Source organism: Chiloscyllium plagiosum, chromosome 6 (genome assembly GCF_004010195.1).
Source record: "Chiloscyllium plagiosum isolate BGI_BamShark_2017 chromosome 6, ASM401019v2, whole genome shotgun sequence".
Taxonomy (NCBI): Eukaryota; Metazoa; Chordata; class Chondrichthyes; order Orectolobiformes; family Hemiscylliidae; genus Chiloscyllium; species Chiloscyllium plagiosum.
The window spans coordinates 53,206,704-53,222,911 of NC_057715.1; the positions used below are offsets into that span (position 1 = coordinate 53,206,704).

The following is a 16,208-nucleotide window of genomic DNA, read 5'->3' on the forward strand; positions in this document are numbered from 1 at the left end:
TTTTGAACTGTTGGTTATTTTAAATCAGGGTCTTGTGGTCAACATCAAGTAGCCTTTACTTTAGACTGATGAGAAGACAGTCTTCATTGGTAAACAGGAGATTTCTCTAACAATATAGAGTTTTAAACAGTTTTTGAACTGTTATATTTCTGTTGCAGCATCACTGTGCCGCCTCAGATTAAGGAATACTGAAATTTAGGGCAACCACCATCATGTCATCTAATTAAGAAATGGATGAGGCCATTATCACAATTGAATGGCCCAGACAACCTTCATTCACCCTTGGCACTGAAAGAGATTAAACATCTTTTACATAAATGATCAGATGGACAGCCAGAGGTGTCTCACCTTGGTGGAATATATTTTCACTTGTAGAAATAACATCAGCACTGTCTGTCTAGAACTGATTTGTAGGATCAAAATGGGTACAATGCACCAATTATTCAATGGGACATCAGGAGATATGCTTGTAATATTATTTAGTGGAAAAAAAATGAGTAATTCACACTTCTGCAATAAAGTTGCTTTGTTTCTTGTGCACTTAAGCTTTGCATCCAAGAATCATTTTAATCCCATAATTGTTGTTTGACTCAAAAGCCCCACTTCGGGACGTTAATACAGAGTTAGCAGATTCATTAGATGGCTTCTATTCTTGCAGGCCACTAACATTGTACCGTGCAGACATGATTGGCACCAAACTGGGGGACAAGTCATAATTACCATTTATGCCAAAAACTCCGACCCAGAGCTGAGTTACGTTGAAGCAAACAGCTCAGTGGTAAGTATAACTCTGTAGCTTGTACAAAATATAACAGTATCCAAGATTTTTTTGGTGAAGTACAATAGTGAAAAGATTGCAATTTTAAATAGCTAGGTGAACCCCAAATTAATTGTTTTTTTTAAAAAAATAAATCAAATTTATAAATGAATGGGAGGCGTCTTTGATGTTGGCTGCCTTTCCGCGGCAATGAGAAATGTTGATGGAGTCAGTGGATTGAAGTTTTTTCACAGTGGAAATAATCATTATAAGATTTTTTCACGGGTATTTATCAGCCCATGGACCACTTGCATTCTCCCTCTGATCCATCCTGTGAGGTTTTGCAGCAGAAACATGAAGTGATTAACTTAGTGCATCCAGGGACAGCCAAATGCATCAATAGAACTGTAAAGGGGTAAAGCACATCAGTTTTCCTTTCCATTCCCTTCCATTTCTGGGCTTTGTTTCTGTGCAGCAGCATAGCTGAAACTAGGGATGTAGAGAATGGAGAAATCAAAGCTGCATTCTGTAGGAAAACAATGCTCCAATATTTATAGCGATAAATAAGCTGAGAAAGGACCAGTTTGCAAATGTAAACAGCATAAGTGCTTGAATTATGAAGCCCCTCTTTCTGGTAAGTTTTCTACAATTAAGAGTCAGATATTGAACTATATTGGCAAACCACCAAGATGCCCAAATTAGGTTATTTTTCAAAAATGAAGTATTTAGACTTGAGTTCAGATTTTTTTTGGCTGATAGAGCTGTTAACCATTAAACTGGGTGAAGTGAAGTGATTTGTTACCTTAGTTGGCTGGATGCCGTAGGTTTAATTCCTGCAATATGTAGCCTCACCTTCTCAACTTTGCCTGCCGCCTGATACATGGTGCCCTTCACCAGTCAGCTCTTTATAATGAGAGAGCAGCACTGTGGTAAGGTAGAACTATGGCAACTTTGCCTTCACTATTAGATAGAGGAAGTTTGCAAGTAATCATTAAATATTGAACTTTTGGTCTTATATCAGCATGACAGAGCACAGAGCTGTTCAGTTAGTCCTGTTTCCTTCTACTTTCCCCATAGTATTGCAAGTACTCAAATGTTGTCTCTGATTTCTTTGAACTATTAACCTAATCTGTTTCCTGTAGTTACTGGCTGTTTTGTCAATTGAATCACTTATTTGCAGGCAGGTAACAGGTGTATGTTTCTGTCAATGAAGAATTTTAAGTGGGGCAGAAAAAATGTTTTGTGATCACTGATTTGAATTGAATATAGCAAGAAATTTTTCAATAAGATACTGATTCACAGTGATTTGGAATTGAAATTTTGGAGTCAAATTTCTCTTTCATCACTTCCTGTATTGGTTCAGGTTCCTTTTATAAATGTGTTACCAGTTGATACTTCCATAGCCAGTCCTTTAATGAGTACAGTTCTTTGGTATTCTAAGCCCCACCTTCAGCACACTGGAGTTATTTTCCATTAAATATAATTTCTGAATTAAAATTTTTTTGAAGGTACGTTGTACTAGTTGCTAACATATGTGCTTTGACTAGTAGATGCTGCATTTTGTTAATATAAATTCTTCAAGTCATTTGGATAAACACTGAAGTTTCACTGCCAGAGTTGTAATCACAGAAGCAGAAAGCATCATGCATTATCACTGACCGACCTTTTTTGTGTGTATTCCAAAGTATTTTAATACTGCAAATTAATTCTACTTCTTCTAAAAAAAAAATTACAGCTGCATATCCACATTTTATTTGAAAGGGAAAAGGAATTTGAACACACAGTGAACTTGTGGGGTGTAAGTATAGATTCTACGATATGATTTTCAGCTACTATTTAGTGAATGCACTAATTTTGACTATCACAAATGCCTATTTTCTGTCAATTAGCAGGATATTAACTCATTTCTTTTTTATAAAGGAAAAGTTTCCTTAGAATTGGGATGGCAGTGCACTCGGTTGTGGTTCTCTGTTTAAACAAAAATAGAACTTGTCTCATTTATGAATGAAAAATTTATAGTTTTCCTAATTCCATGTTAATACCTTCTTTGCTTTTTACCTTTAGATTTGTTCATGGGGTAGGGGCATTGCTGGCTCAACTAGCATTTATTACCAGAGAGTAATTACAAGTCAACCACGTTACTTTTAATCTGAGGCCATATGTGGCTAGATTAGAAAAAGATAGCAGATTTCTTACTCTAAAGTATATTATTGAACTAATGTGAACTTAATGGCAATTAATAATGGTATTTAAAGAAGCTTGTTATTTCACCATTTTTATTGGATTCACAGTTCACAATCTGCCAAGTTAGGATTCAAACTCATGTTCCCATAACATTAGCCTGGATTCTGGATTACCAGATCTGAAAAATGTGTTGCTGGAAAAGCGCAGCAGGTCAGGCAGCATCCAAGGAGCAGGAGAATTGACGTTTCGGGCATAAGCCCTTCTTCAGGAATCACCAGCCCACTGACTGCTACAATTATCCTATCACCTCCCCACTGCTTACAGTTCTCCAGTTTAGTTTAAGTACTTGGAGAATGTAAATTTTATTCTAGTAAAAATCTATGTTAAATGGATGGTCTCTGTTTCCCACATTTTTGCTTGGGTGGTATTTCCATTTGTCCTGAAGCTCTTGATTTGAATTACAATTTTTAGCCCTGCTGCAATGTAATGCAGAAGCTGGCCTGCATAATCTCACCTAGGATATTAACCTGAGGAGTTCCTGAAGTGATGGCCTGGAACTAAGATAGTGGACTGCAACAATCACAACCATATTCTTTTGTGCATGATATGATTTCAGTTGGAGAAGAATTTTCCCTCTGTTAGCCATTGGTCAGTTGCTAGGGCTCATTAATGCCACTCCCCACCAAATGCTGCCTTGATGTCAAGAACAGTTATTCTTGCCTCACTTCTAGAGTTTACCTCTTCATTCATATTCAGTATTTTTCCTGGAATGTTGCCAGGCCTTAGTTTTTGCAATATCTGATCTCTTCAACCATTTTTTGAGATCAGTTGGAGCGAATTGAATTGGCTGAAGATTGATATCTATGATACTGGAGACATGAGGCTGGGATTAATCCACTTGGTATTTCTGGCTGAAGGTCGAGGCAAGGACTTCAGTCTTTGTTTTTGTGCCAGCAACACAGCTGAGGATAGTTGTGGAGTTTCTTCCTCCCATTATTTGTTCAGGACCATTCAAAACTGGTAGGACTTGCAAAGCTTTGTTTGTTGGTTGTGGAATTGCTTGGCTTTCTCAATATTGCATGTTACTTATGCTCTTTAACATACAAGTAGTAACATGTTGTAGCTTCACTGCATTTAATAATGCCTTGGCATTTTTTGCTACAGTAGTCATTGATGATAGATAAATACAATTTCTTGCTACTCCTGACCAACAGATCCCCACTGATGCTCAGCTTTGAGCTGTTAAGAGTTAAGTAAACTCTGAAGCTGCCCATATTCTTATCTACATAAAGTCACACACACTCCCAATCAACACCTCTAGTTTAAAATGATCATTATAATATTTACACATTGTCCATCATGTTGTATGGCACTATTGCTGTACTAAATAGGACAGATTTCAAACAGATCTAGCAATTCAAGATAGAGCATCCATGAGGCGCTGTGTGCCATCAGCAGCAGAATTGTACTCCAACATATATAAAAGCAAATTACTGCGGATGCTGGAATCTGAAACCAAAAGAGAAAATGCTGGAAAATCTCAGCAGGTCTGGCAGCATCTGTAAGGAGAGAAAAGAGCTTATGTTTATAACTGACCCTTTGACAAAGGTGAAAAATGTGTTGCTGGAAAAGCCCAGCAGGTCAGGCAGCATCCAAGGAGCAGGAGAATGGACGTTTCGGGCATAAGCCCTTCTTCAGGAATGCCCGAAACGTCGATTCTCCTGCTCCTTGAATGCTGCCTGACCTGCTGCGCTTTTCCAGCAACACATTTTTCAGCTCTGATCTCCAACATCTGCAGTCCTCACTTTCTCCTTTGACAAAGGGTCAGTTAGACTTGAAATGTCAGCTCTTTTCCTCTCCTTACCGATGCTGCCAGACCTGCTGAGATTGTCCAGCATTTTCTCTTTTGGTTACAATCTGCAACATGGCCCAGTATATCCCCCAACTCAATCAATCATTGTCTTTAAGACGGGATCAACCCTGATTCAGTGGAGAATACAGGAAGGCATGCCAGGAGCAGCATCAGGCATACCTGCAAATGAGATACCAAACAGGACTACTTTCATGCCAAACAGCATAAACAGCAAGTGATAGAGCGAAACTCCCACAACCAGATCAAAGCTCTGCAGTCCTGCCCAATCTAGTCATCAATGGTAGTGGACAAATAAACAACTCACTGGTGAAGGAGGCTACACAAGTATCTCCATCTTCAATGATGGAAGAGTCCAACACTTAGCTAAAGATAAGGCTGATGCATCCCAGGGGATGATACATCTTAACCTCCTCCACTGCTTCCCAATATTCCAGGTACCAGTCTCCAAGCAATTTGATTCACTCCACATGTCATGAAGAAATGGTTGGAGGTACTGGATATTGCAAAGTCTACTGGCCCCAACAACATTCTAGCAGTAGTACCTAAGACGAATGCTCCAGATCTTGTCACTCCCCTAGCCAGTGCAATTGTTTCAGTACGATTACAACACTGGCATCTACCACCCCAATCTACTTTTGATCATTAGTAAATTGCTGGAAGGTGTCATCAACAATGCTATCAAGCAGCATCTGCTCAGTGATGCCCAGTTTAGGAAACATTTTATAGAGTCAGAGATGTACAGCATGGAAACAGACCCTTTGGTCCAACCTGCCCATGCCAACCAGATATCCCAACCCAATCTGGTCCCACCTGCCAGTACCCAGCCCATATCCCTCCAAACCCTTCCTATTCCTATACTAATCCAGATGCCTTTTAAAATGTTGCAATTGTACCAGCCTCCACCACTTCCTCTGGCAGCTCATTCCACATACGTACCACCCTCTGCAAGAAAAAGTTGCCTATTAGGACTCTCATGTCTTTCCCCTCTTACCCTAAACCTATGCCCTCTAGTTCAGTACTTCCTCCACCCCTGGGAAAAGACTTTGCCTATTTGCCCTATCCATGCCCCTCATGATTTTATAAACCACTGTAAGGTCACCCCTCAGCCTCCAATGCTCCAGGGAAAAACAGCCCCAGCCTGTTCAGCATCTCTCCATAGTTCAAATCCTCCAACCCTGGCAACATTCTTGTAAATCCTTTCTGAACCTTTAAGTTTCACAACATCTTTCCAGTAGGAAGGAGACCAGAATTGCATGCAATATTCCAACAGTGACCGAACCAATGTCCTGTACAGCAGCAACATGACCTCCCAACTCTTTTAGATTAGATTAGATTACTTACAGTGTGGAAGCAGGCCCTTCCGCCCAACAAGTCCACACCGACCCGCCGAAGCGCAACCCACCCAGACCCATTCCCCTAAATTTACCTCTTCACCTAACACTACGGGCAATTTAGCATGGCCAATTCACCTAACCTGCACATTTTTGAATTGTGGGAGGAAATCGGAGCACCCGGAGGAAACCCACGCAGACACGGGGAGAATGTGCAAACTCCACACAGAGTCGCCAGAGGTGGGAGGTCTCTGGCGCTGTGAGGCAACAGTGCAAACCACTGTGCCACCGTGCCGCCCCCAACTCTTGTACTCAATACTCTGACCAATAAAGGAAAGCATACCAAACGCCTCCTTCACTATCCTAACTACCTGCGACTCCACTTTCAAGGAGCTATGAACCTGCACTTCAAGGTCTCTTTGTTCAGCAACACTCCCTAGGACCTTACCATTAAGTGTATAAGTCCTGCTAAGATTTGCTTTCCCAAAATGCAGCACCTTGCATTTATCTGAATTAAACTCCATTTGCCATTTCCCAGCCCATTAGCCCATCTGATCAAGATCCTGTTGTAATCTGAGGTAACCTTCTTTGCTGTCCTGTACACCTCCAATTTTGGTGTCATCTGCAAACTTACTAACTATACCTTTTATGCTCACATCCAAGCCATTTATATAAATGATAAAAAGCAGTGAACCTAGCACCAATCTTTGTGGCAATCCACTGGTCACAGTCCTCCACCACCACCCTCTGTCTTCTATCTTTGAGCAAGTTCTGTATCCAAATGGCTAGTTCTCCCTGTATTCCACAAGATCTAACCTTGCTAACCAGTCTTCCATGGGGAACCTTGTCAGATGCCTTTACTGAAGTCTAAATAGATCACATTCACGGCTCTGCCCTCTTTGTTACTTTAGAAAACTCAATCAAGTTTGAGAGACATTATTTTCCATACACAAAGCCATGTTGACTATCCCTAATCAGTCCTTGCCTTTCCAAATACATGTCCATCCTCTCCCTCTGGATTCCTTCCATCGACTAGCCTACCACTGATGTCTGGCTCACTGTCTATAGTTGTCTGGCTTGTCCTTACAATCTTTCTTAAACAGTGGCACCATGTTAGCCAATCTCCAGTCTTCCGGCACCTCATCTGTGACCATCAGTGATACAAATATCTCAGTAAGAGGCCCAGCAATCACTTTCCTAGCTTTCCACAGTGTTCTAGGGTACACCTGATCAGGTCTTGAGAATTTATCCACTTTTACATGTTTCAAGACATCCAGCACTTCTTCCTCTGTAATATGGACATTTTTAAGATGTCACCATCTGTTTCCCTACATTTTATATCTTTAATGTCCTTTTCCACAGTAAAGACTGTGGTATCTTCCCCCATCTCCTGCGGCTCCGCACAAAGGCCGCCTTACTGAACTTTGAGGAGCCCTATTCTCTCCCCATTTACCCTTTTGTCCTTAATGTATTTGTAAAAACCCTTTGGATTCTCCTTAACTCTGTTTGCCGACGCTATCTCATGTCCCTTTTTTGCCTTTCTGATTTCTCTCTTAAGTATACTCCTACTACCTTTATACTCTAAGGACTCTAAGTACTCTTCACTCGATCTATCCTGTCTATACCTGACATATGCATCCTTTTTCTTAACCAAACCCTCAATTTCTTTAGTCATCTAGCATTCTCTACACCTACCAGCCTTTTCTTTCACCCTAACAGGAATATACTTTCTCTGGACTCTCTCTCATTTCTGAAGGCTTCCATTTTCCAACCATTCTTTTACCTGTGAACAACTGCCCCTAGTCAGCTCTTGAAAGTTCTTGCCTCATACTGTCAAAATTGACCAATCATAGAGATATACAGCACGGAAACAGACTCTTTGGTCCAACTCGTCCATGCCGCCCAGATATCCTAACCTAATCTAGTCCCATTTGCCAAATCTGGCCCGTATCCCTCTAAACCCTTCCTATTCATTTACCCATCCAGTGCCTTTTAAATGCTGTAATTGTATCAGCTTCCACAACTTCCTCTCGCTGCTCATTTCATACATGCATCACGCTCTCTGAAAAAGTTACGCCTCAAGTCCCTTTTATATCTTACCCCTCTCACCCTGAACCTATGCCCTCTAGTTCTGGACTCTCCCAACCCGGGGAAAAGACCTCGTCTCTTTACCTTATCCATGCCTCTCATGATTTTATAAACATCTAAGGTAACCCCTCAGCCTCCGACGTTCCAGGGAAAACAGCCCCATCCTATTCAACCTCTCTCTAACTCAAATCGTCCAACATCCTTGTAAATCTTTTCTAAATCCTTTCAAGTTTCACAACATCCTTCTGATATGAAGACCAGAACTGCACGCAATATTCCAAAAGCGGCCTAACCAATCTACACTCTGATATATCATAGTCTTGTCCAATAAAGACAATTTCATCACCATCCCTCAACATTCACTGACTTCCCTACTATCAACATCTTTGAGTTACCGTTAATCAGAAACTCAAATAAACTTATTACAATAAACATAATGGCTACAAGAGCAGGTCAGAGGCAAGGAATGTTGCAACAAGTAATTCACATCCTGACTCCCCAGAGCCTGTCCATCATCTACAAGACACAAGGCAAGAGCATGATGGAATACTTCCTACTTGCCGGATAGGATGCAGCTCCAACAACATTGAAGAAGCTGGACACCATTCAGGACAAAGATTCCTGCTTGAATTGGCACCACATCAACAAGCATTCACTCTCTTCTTCACCAATGCTCAATAACAGCAGTACGTACTATCTTTCAGATGCACTGTAGAAATTCACCAGAGATCTTAAGACAGCTTTGAAACCCATGATCACTTTTATCTGGAAGTTCTCCCTAGTTTAGGAAAGATGCTGTTAAACTTGAAAGGGTTCAGAAAAGATTTATAAGGATGTTGATGGGATTGAAGAATTTGAGCTATAAAGCAAGGCTGAATAGGCTGGGGCTTTTTCCCTGGATTGCCAAAGGCTGAGGGGTGACCTTATTAGAAGTTTATGAAGTCATGAGGAGCATGGATTGAGTGAAAAGTTAGGTCATTTCCCCAGGATAGGGGAGAACAGAACTAAAGGGCATAGGTTTAAGGTGAGAAGGGGCAAAAATTTAAAATGGACCTGAAGGGCAACCTTTTCTTGCAGAGGGTGGTGCATGTATAGAATGAGCTGTCACTCGAAGTGGTAGAGGCAGATAAAATTTTATCATTTATAGGGCAGCTGGATGGCAACATGAACAGGAAGGGTTTAGAGGGATATAGGCCAGATGCTGGCAAATGGGGCTGGATCAGTTTAGGATATTTGGTAGACATGGACAAGTTGGACCAAAGGGTCTGTTTCCATGCTGTATATCTCTGACTCTAAATTCTGACAGGAGCAGCAAATACGCGGAAATGTCACCACCAACAGATTCCCCTACACCCGTCACCATCCTGACTTGGAAATACATTGTGTCAACCTACAGCATGTAGACTGCAGTCGTTCAAGAAGGCAGCTCACTTTCACCTCAAGGGCAAATAGGAAAGGACAATAAAATGATGGTCAGCTATTGATATCCACATCCTGAGAGAGAATAAAAGATTTATATCCGTTCATGGAAATACCCTTCTGTAAACTCTAGAATTTCTACCTAAAGCTTCGACCTTCCTTCTGCACAAACCTTCCTTAAAACATACATCTGATCACTCTTTTAGGCACTCTTCCAATATATTTTACACTGGCTCAGTGAGAATTTTTAGACTGCCATTTTTCTGTGAACTGCTTTGTGCGTTTTCAAACATTAAGCGCAAGATGAGAATTGCAATTTGTTTTCAATTCAACAGAATTAAATTCTGTATTTGCCACCAGTCAGATTTGCTTCCTTTTTCCTTTCCTACAAACTCTGATTTTGGTTTATTTAGTGCTGAGTAATATTGAAATTAATAATTCACACATTTTGTTGCAGACTCAACATATTGTTTGTTATGCTTGTTTAAAAACCTGTGATTTTTTTTAAATTAGAAAAGAAAGTGAAGTAAATTGTTTAAAAATCTCTCCTTCCTAAAGATCATCGATGTTAGTAAAAGTCAAATGAGTATGACACCTGCCAAAATTGAGATTGCTATGAAGAAAGCTGAACCAATATTATGGACTCGGCTTGAACTACCTCCACCACAGCCTGAGAAAAACGAGCCTGCACCAGATTCAAATGATGAAGATGATTGAAAGAAGCTGGGACCAATTTAGGAAAAAGTGGATGGTGGGTGGAAGTAGACAGCAGCATTTACTGTTGAAATTGAATTAATTGTGTAATTCTACAGTCTGTATTCCCATTTTGCATACAATTTTCATAGAATAAATGTTTTGCAAAGCTGAGATATTTATGAACTACACCTTGTCTTTAGCTGTATAGATTTGTTCATGTATTGTATGATCTGTAATATCCAGTACATGTATTAAAATCAGAAAGCAATGCAGCATCCTTACAATTTGATTGAACTTAAATAAAGATCATTTATCTATTAGAATTTTGTTCCTATGACCTTGATAAAAATCCCATCTTATTTGTGTTTTGAAAGTCAGCCACATAAGTAATGCAGTGCAACAATCTGTATAATTTTATACACAACATAGAAAATGCTAGTGATGCTCAGTATATCTGCCAGCATCTGTGGAGGGAAAAAGAGTTAACATATTGAGTCTGGTATGACTCTTCGTCAGAATCATGGAATTTATTTTAAAAGGAAGTAGAGTCCCGATCCCTTCCCCTACCATTGCAAGAAGTGCAAATCTTGCACCCACACTTCACATTTGTTCAAGGCCCCAAATGATCCTTTCATATTTGACAAAGTTGGGGAGACAGGATGCCAACTTGCGGATCATTTCAGAGAACATCGGAGACACCCACACTAACCAACCCCACCACTCTGTGGACATGCCCACTCTGCCAAGGACATACAGGTCCTGTGCCTCCTCCACTGCCAAATCCCAACCACCCATGCCCGGGAGGAAGAACATCTCATCTTCTGCCTTGGGACCCTCTAATCACATGGATCAATTTGGATTTGACCAGTTTCCCTACTTCCCCCTCCCCCCACTTTATCCTCACCTTCCAAATCGGCTCCGCCCTGTTGAGCAGTCCTACTTGTTCATCTTCCTTCCCACCTATCTGCTCTACCCTCCTCTCTGACCTATCACTTTTACCCCCACCTTCATCTACCTATCACATTTCCAGCTACCTTCCCCTCAGCCTCCCAGGCTCATAGCAGAAACATCGACTGTCCTCATCAGATGCTACCTGACTGGCTGTGCTTTTCCAGCACCACAATGTTCAACTGATCTCCAGTCCTCACTTTCTCCACATGCAAAAGTCAAAGGGATTGTTAATGGTGGAAATAGAAAGATGTAAAATAGGGGTAAATTAATGTGTGGACAGGAAGGAATGTCCTCTAAACTCAGCAAAGTGAGACAAAAAAATAAGGCTGTGGGGGATTGTGTGTGAGAATGTAACGAAAATGGATAATAGACAATTAGTACACAATTATTGAATTCAATATTGAGACAGACTGCAAAATCCATAAGTGGATAAGTAGGTTGTTCCTCATGCTTGCACTGTGCTGCATTGGAATACTACAGCAGGCCCAGGACAGATGGTTTATTGAAATGATGAGCAACTGTATAATTTTATTTTGATTTAAGTATAAACTTTATAATTTAAAGACTACCTGCCTATTTGCGGTATTGGCTGAGAAACTTACATAACCCCTTCAAATAGAGACCAATACAGCAGGCAGTAGTTCTGACATAGTTATACCAATGCTTTAGATTATTGAAGCATAACCTCCATAAGTTTGTAATCAATTCCCTTATGCAACAAATGATAACATTCTATTTGTTTTACAGATTGCTTGCTGTAATTGCATTGTCACCTTTTGTGATCAATACACCTATAGACTCCGAATCCACTGCATCTTCCAATCTAGCCAATTGCCACCCTATCAGTGATGGAAGAGGTTGTCAATAGTTCTATCAAACAGTCGTGACAAAAGAATTTTATCCAGTTCAGTTTTGGATTCTGCCAGGGACAGTCCTCTCCAAACCTATGGTCTTTGTCCAAACAGGGACAAAAACTGAGGAGCTCGGTTGGTGGCTATGTTGACCTGGCATGAATCCTTGGGCAGATCAGCAATGATCTTGTTGAATGGTGATGCTGAATCCCAGGGGCTCCTGCGTAACTCCTGTTCCTATTCCTTATGTTTTTATAAGCTTCAGAGATATGGTGTGCATGACTGCTCTTGACAGCAAGGCAGCAGTTGACTGAGTATGACATCAAGGAACCCTTGGAAAATGAGACAGTGGAAATGAGAGAAATCTCTGGGTTGGAGTTATACCCAGAAGAAGCAATATGATTGTGGTTGTTGAGGTCAGTCAACTTAGCCTGAGAACATTACTGCAGGAGTTCCTCAGGGTAGTATCCTGGGCCCAACTATCTTCTGCGACTTCAATTACCTTCCCTACAGAAGGACAAAATTGAGGATTTTCACTGATGATAGTATAATGTTCAGCACTACTGACTCTTCCAATCTGTGTCTGCAGCAAGACTGGGGACAAGAATGTTTCATAGAACTAAGATCAGGATGTAACTCAACCTCTTAAGCCTGCTCTGCCATTCAAGATGATCATCAACTTTCAAAACTTTCCTGTTCGTTCCCCATAACCCTTCCACCAATTGCTAATTAAAGATCTTTCTACCTCCTTAAATTTTTCTAGTGCCCCAACACCAACTGTGCTCTGGAGTAGTGAATTTACAACCTTTTGAGAAGAGTAATTATTACTACTCTTAATTCTGCCATCCCTTAGCCTAAAACCTCTCATTCTAGGCTACCACACAAGGAGAAATATGCACCTGATATCTATTTTGTGAATCTTCTTTAGCATCTTATACACCTCAATCATATCTTCTCTCATTCCTCTGAACTTTCGCAATTACAGACATATACTGTTCAATCTTTCAAAAGACAGGTCTTTCATTATTGAAATAATTTTAGTGAATCTTCCCTGAATTGCATCCAAGTAGGGCTCCAAAACTCTGAAGTACTCCAGCTGAGTCTCGCCAATGCCTTGCATAATTGCAACAACACCTCCTTACTTTTATACTCCATTACTTTAGCAATAAGTGCCAAAATTTCATCCACCCTTGTTATTACTTGCTGTACTCACATACTAGATTTCAATGACTCATGCACAAGAATTTTCATATTCCTCTGTAGCAACATTCACTTGATAAGGTGGAAATAACACTTATTCCCACACAAGTGCCGGAAAAGACCATCTCCAACAAAAGGCATTCTAATTATCTCTCCTTGATACTCAATGGTATTACCAACCATACACATACTGTGGCTACAAGTGTGGGTCAGAGGCTAGGATTTCTGCAGCAGGTGACTCACTTCCTACCTTCCCAGTGCCTGTCCACCATCCACAATGTACAAGTCAGAAGTGTGATGGATTACTGTCCACTTGCCAGAATTAGTGTTGTTCCAACACCACTCAAGAAGCTTGACAACAAACAGGGCAATGCAGTCCACTTGATTGCCACCATCTATTACCTTGAACATTCACTACATTCATCACTGAGCATACAGCAGCATGTAGCATCTACAGACTGCGTTGTAATAACTTAGCAAGACTCCATCAAAAACACCTCCCAAACCCAGATGAAGAAGAACAGCAGATGCATGAACACTAACGTTTGTAAGTTCCCCTCCAAACCACACATCATCCTGAGAACAATATTACTGTTGCTAGTTCAAAATCATGGAACTACATTCCTAAACTTACTGTGGGTGTGCTTCTACACCAATGATTGCAGCAGTTCATTACGTTCTAAATGTCAGGGCTGTTCAATGAATGCTGGCTTGCCCGGTGATGCCCACATCTCTTCAATGAACAAAAACAAACTAAGCTAGTTATATATGCAGATAACAGTCTATTACTCAACTAGACTTGAGGTGAGAAATATAAAGGATTTCTAAACTCGTAATTGAGAAAAGCATGGGCCATAAGGTAGACAAATCTCCAGGACCGGGTGATTTCCTAATATTGTGTAATCAATTCATGATTAATGAAATGGAATCTTAATCAGATGGGTGAATTGCCCAAGGAGTGGCAAAGGAGTTTAATTTAGATAAATGTGAGGTGTTACATTTTGGAAAGGTAAATCAGGGGCAGGACTTGAACACTTAATGGTAAGGTCCTGGGAAGTGTTGCTGAACAAAGAGACATTGGAGTGCAGATTCATAGTTCCTTGCAAGTAGAGATAGACAGGATAGTGAAGAAGGCATTTGGTATACTTGTCTTTCTTGGTTCATTGAGTATAGGAGTTGGGAGATCATATTGTAGCTGTGTAGGACATTAGTTTGGCCACTTTTGGAATGCTGTGTTCAATTCTGGTCTCCCACAATAGGAAGAATGTTGTGAAATTTGAAAGGGTTCAGAAAGGAGTTACAATGATGTTGCCAGGGTTGGAGTGTTTGAGCAAAAGGGAGAAGTTGAAAAGGCTAGGGCTATTTTCCCTGGAGGGTCGGAGGTGAGGGGATGATCTTACAGAGGTTTATAAAATGATGAGGGCCATGGATAGGGTACATAGCCACGGTCTTTTCCCCAGGATGGGGGGAGTCCAAAACTACAGGCCATAGGTTTAAGGTGAGAGGGGAAAGATTTAAGAGACATAATGGTCAACTTTTTCTCCCAGAGGGTACTGCATGAATGGAATGAGCTGCCAAATGATGTGGTGGAGGCTAGTACAATTACAATATTTAAAGGCATCTGGATGGATTATTGAATAATAACAGTTTAGAGGGATAAGGGCCAAATGCTTGCAAAAAGTTCTAGATTAATTTAGGATATCTGATCAGGATATCTAATTTAGGATGTTTGGACTGAAGGGTTTGTTTCAATGCTGTACAGCTCTACGGCTCTAATATAGAGGCCATATCAGATGGCCAAAACATCCAAGATGTAACTTGAATCTCAGAAAATCTCCTTCCACATTGGACATAGCTATTTTACTTTCATAGAGAATATTGTACAGTTACCTTGAAAGAGGTATGGTGTGATTCAACTTGCTAACTGAGCTGTTCAAATACCAACTCATCCCTTTAAGCCCCATCCAACACTCATTCTGTTATACTGGTTATAGTGCTAGATTAAAGCACATGGGTTTGGGGCAAATGTATTGAGATGGATTAAAAAAACTGGTTAGCAAAGAGAGAAACAAAGACGGAATTAATGGGTCCTTTTCAAATTGGCAGGCAGTAAATAGTGGGGTGCCACAGGGATCGGTGCTGGGACCCCAGATATTCACAATATATACTCATGATTTAGATGAGGGAACAAAATGTAACATCTCAAAGTTTACAGATGATATCAAGTTGGGTGGGAGGGTGAATGTGATAAGGATGCAGAGATCCTTCAGCATGATCTGGACAGGTTGGGTGAGTTGACAAATCAATGGCAGATGTAGTATAATTTGGATAGATGTAAAGTTATTCATTTTGGAAGCAAAAACAAGGTGGCAGATTACTACCTGAATGGCTATGAATTAGGATAGCGAAGTATGCAGCAGGATTGTGCATCAGTCGCTGAAGATAAGCATGCAGGTACAGCAGGCTGTAAAAAATGCAAATGATATGTTGGCCTTTATTGCGAGAGGTTTTGAGTACAGGAGCAGGGATGTGTTTTTGCAGCTATACAGGGCCTTGGTGAGGTCACACCTAGAATATTGTGTGCAGTTTTGATCTCTTTTTCTGAGGAAGGAAGCTCTCGCTCTTGAGGGAGTGTAGCGAAGGTTTACCAGGCTGATTCCTGAGATGGTGGGGCTGATGTATGAGGAGAGATTGACTAGGTTAGGATTGTTTTAGCTGGAGTTCAGATGCATGAGGGGGATCTCATAAAAACTTAAGATTCTAACAGGACGAGACAGGAGATTTGCAAGGAGGATGTTCCTGATGGTGGGTGTGCCCAGAATCAGGGGGTCATAGTCTGAGGATTCAGAGTAGACCAT

General features: G+C 40.7%; 1 protein-coding gene across 2 annotated transcripts in view; it reads left to right on the forward strand.

The window, feature by feature from the left end:
• The window catches only part of LOC122550582 (cysteine and histidine-rich domain-containing protein 1-like), a 44,313-nt gene extending 32,192 nt beyond the window's left edge, over positions 1 to 12,121 (forward strand). Inside the window, exons 9-12 of one of the 2 annotated variants that reach the window (XM_043691540.1) lie at positions 659 to 778; positions 2,493 to 2,555; positions 10,211 to 10,396; positions 12,047 to 12,121. In XM_043691540.1, coding sequence (XP_043547475.1) covers positions 659 to 778; positions 2,493 to 2,555; positions 10,211 to 10,369 — 342 coding nt within the window. In that variant the 3' untranslated portion in view covers positions 10,370 to 10,396; positions 12,047 to 12,121. Of the gene's footprint in view, positions 1 to 658; positions 779 to 2,492; positions 2,556 to 10,210; positions 10,672 to 12,046 lie in introns of those variants that run through there. The other variant, XM_043691539.1, reaches the window with a different exon arrangement.
• Positions 12,122 to 16,208: the final 4,087 nt, after the last annotated feature.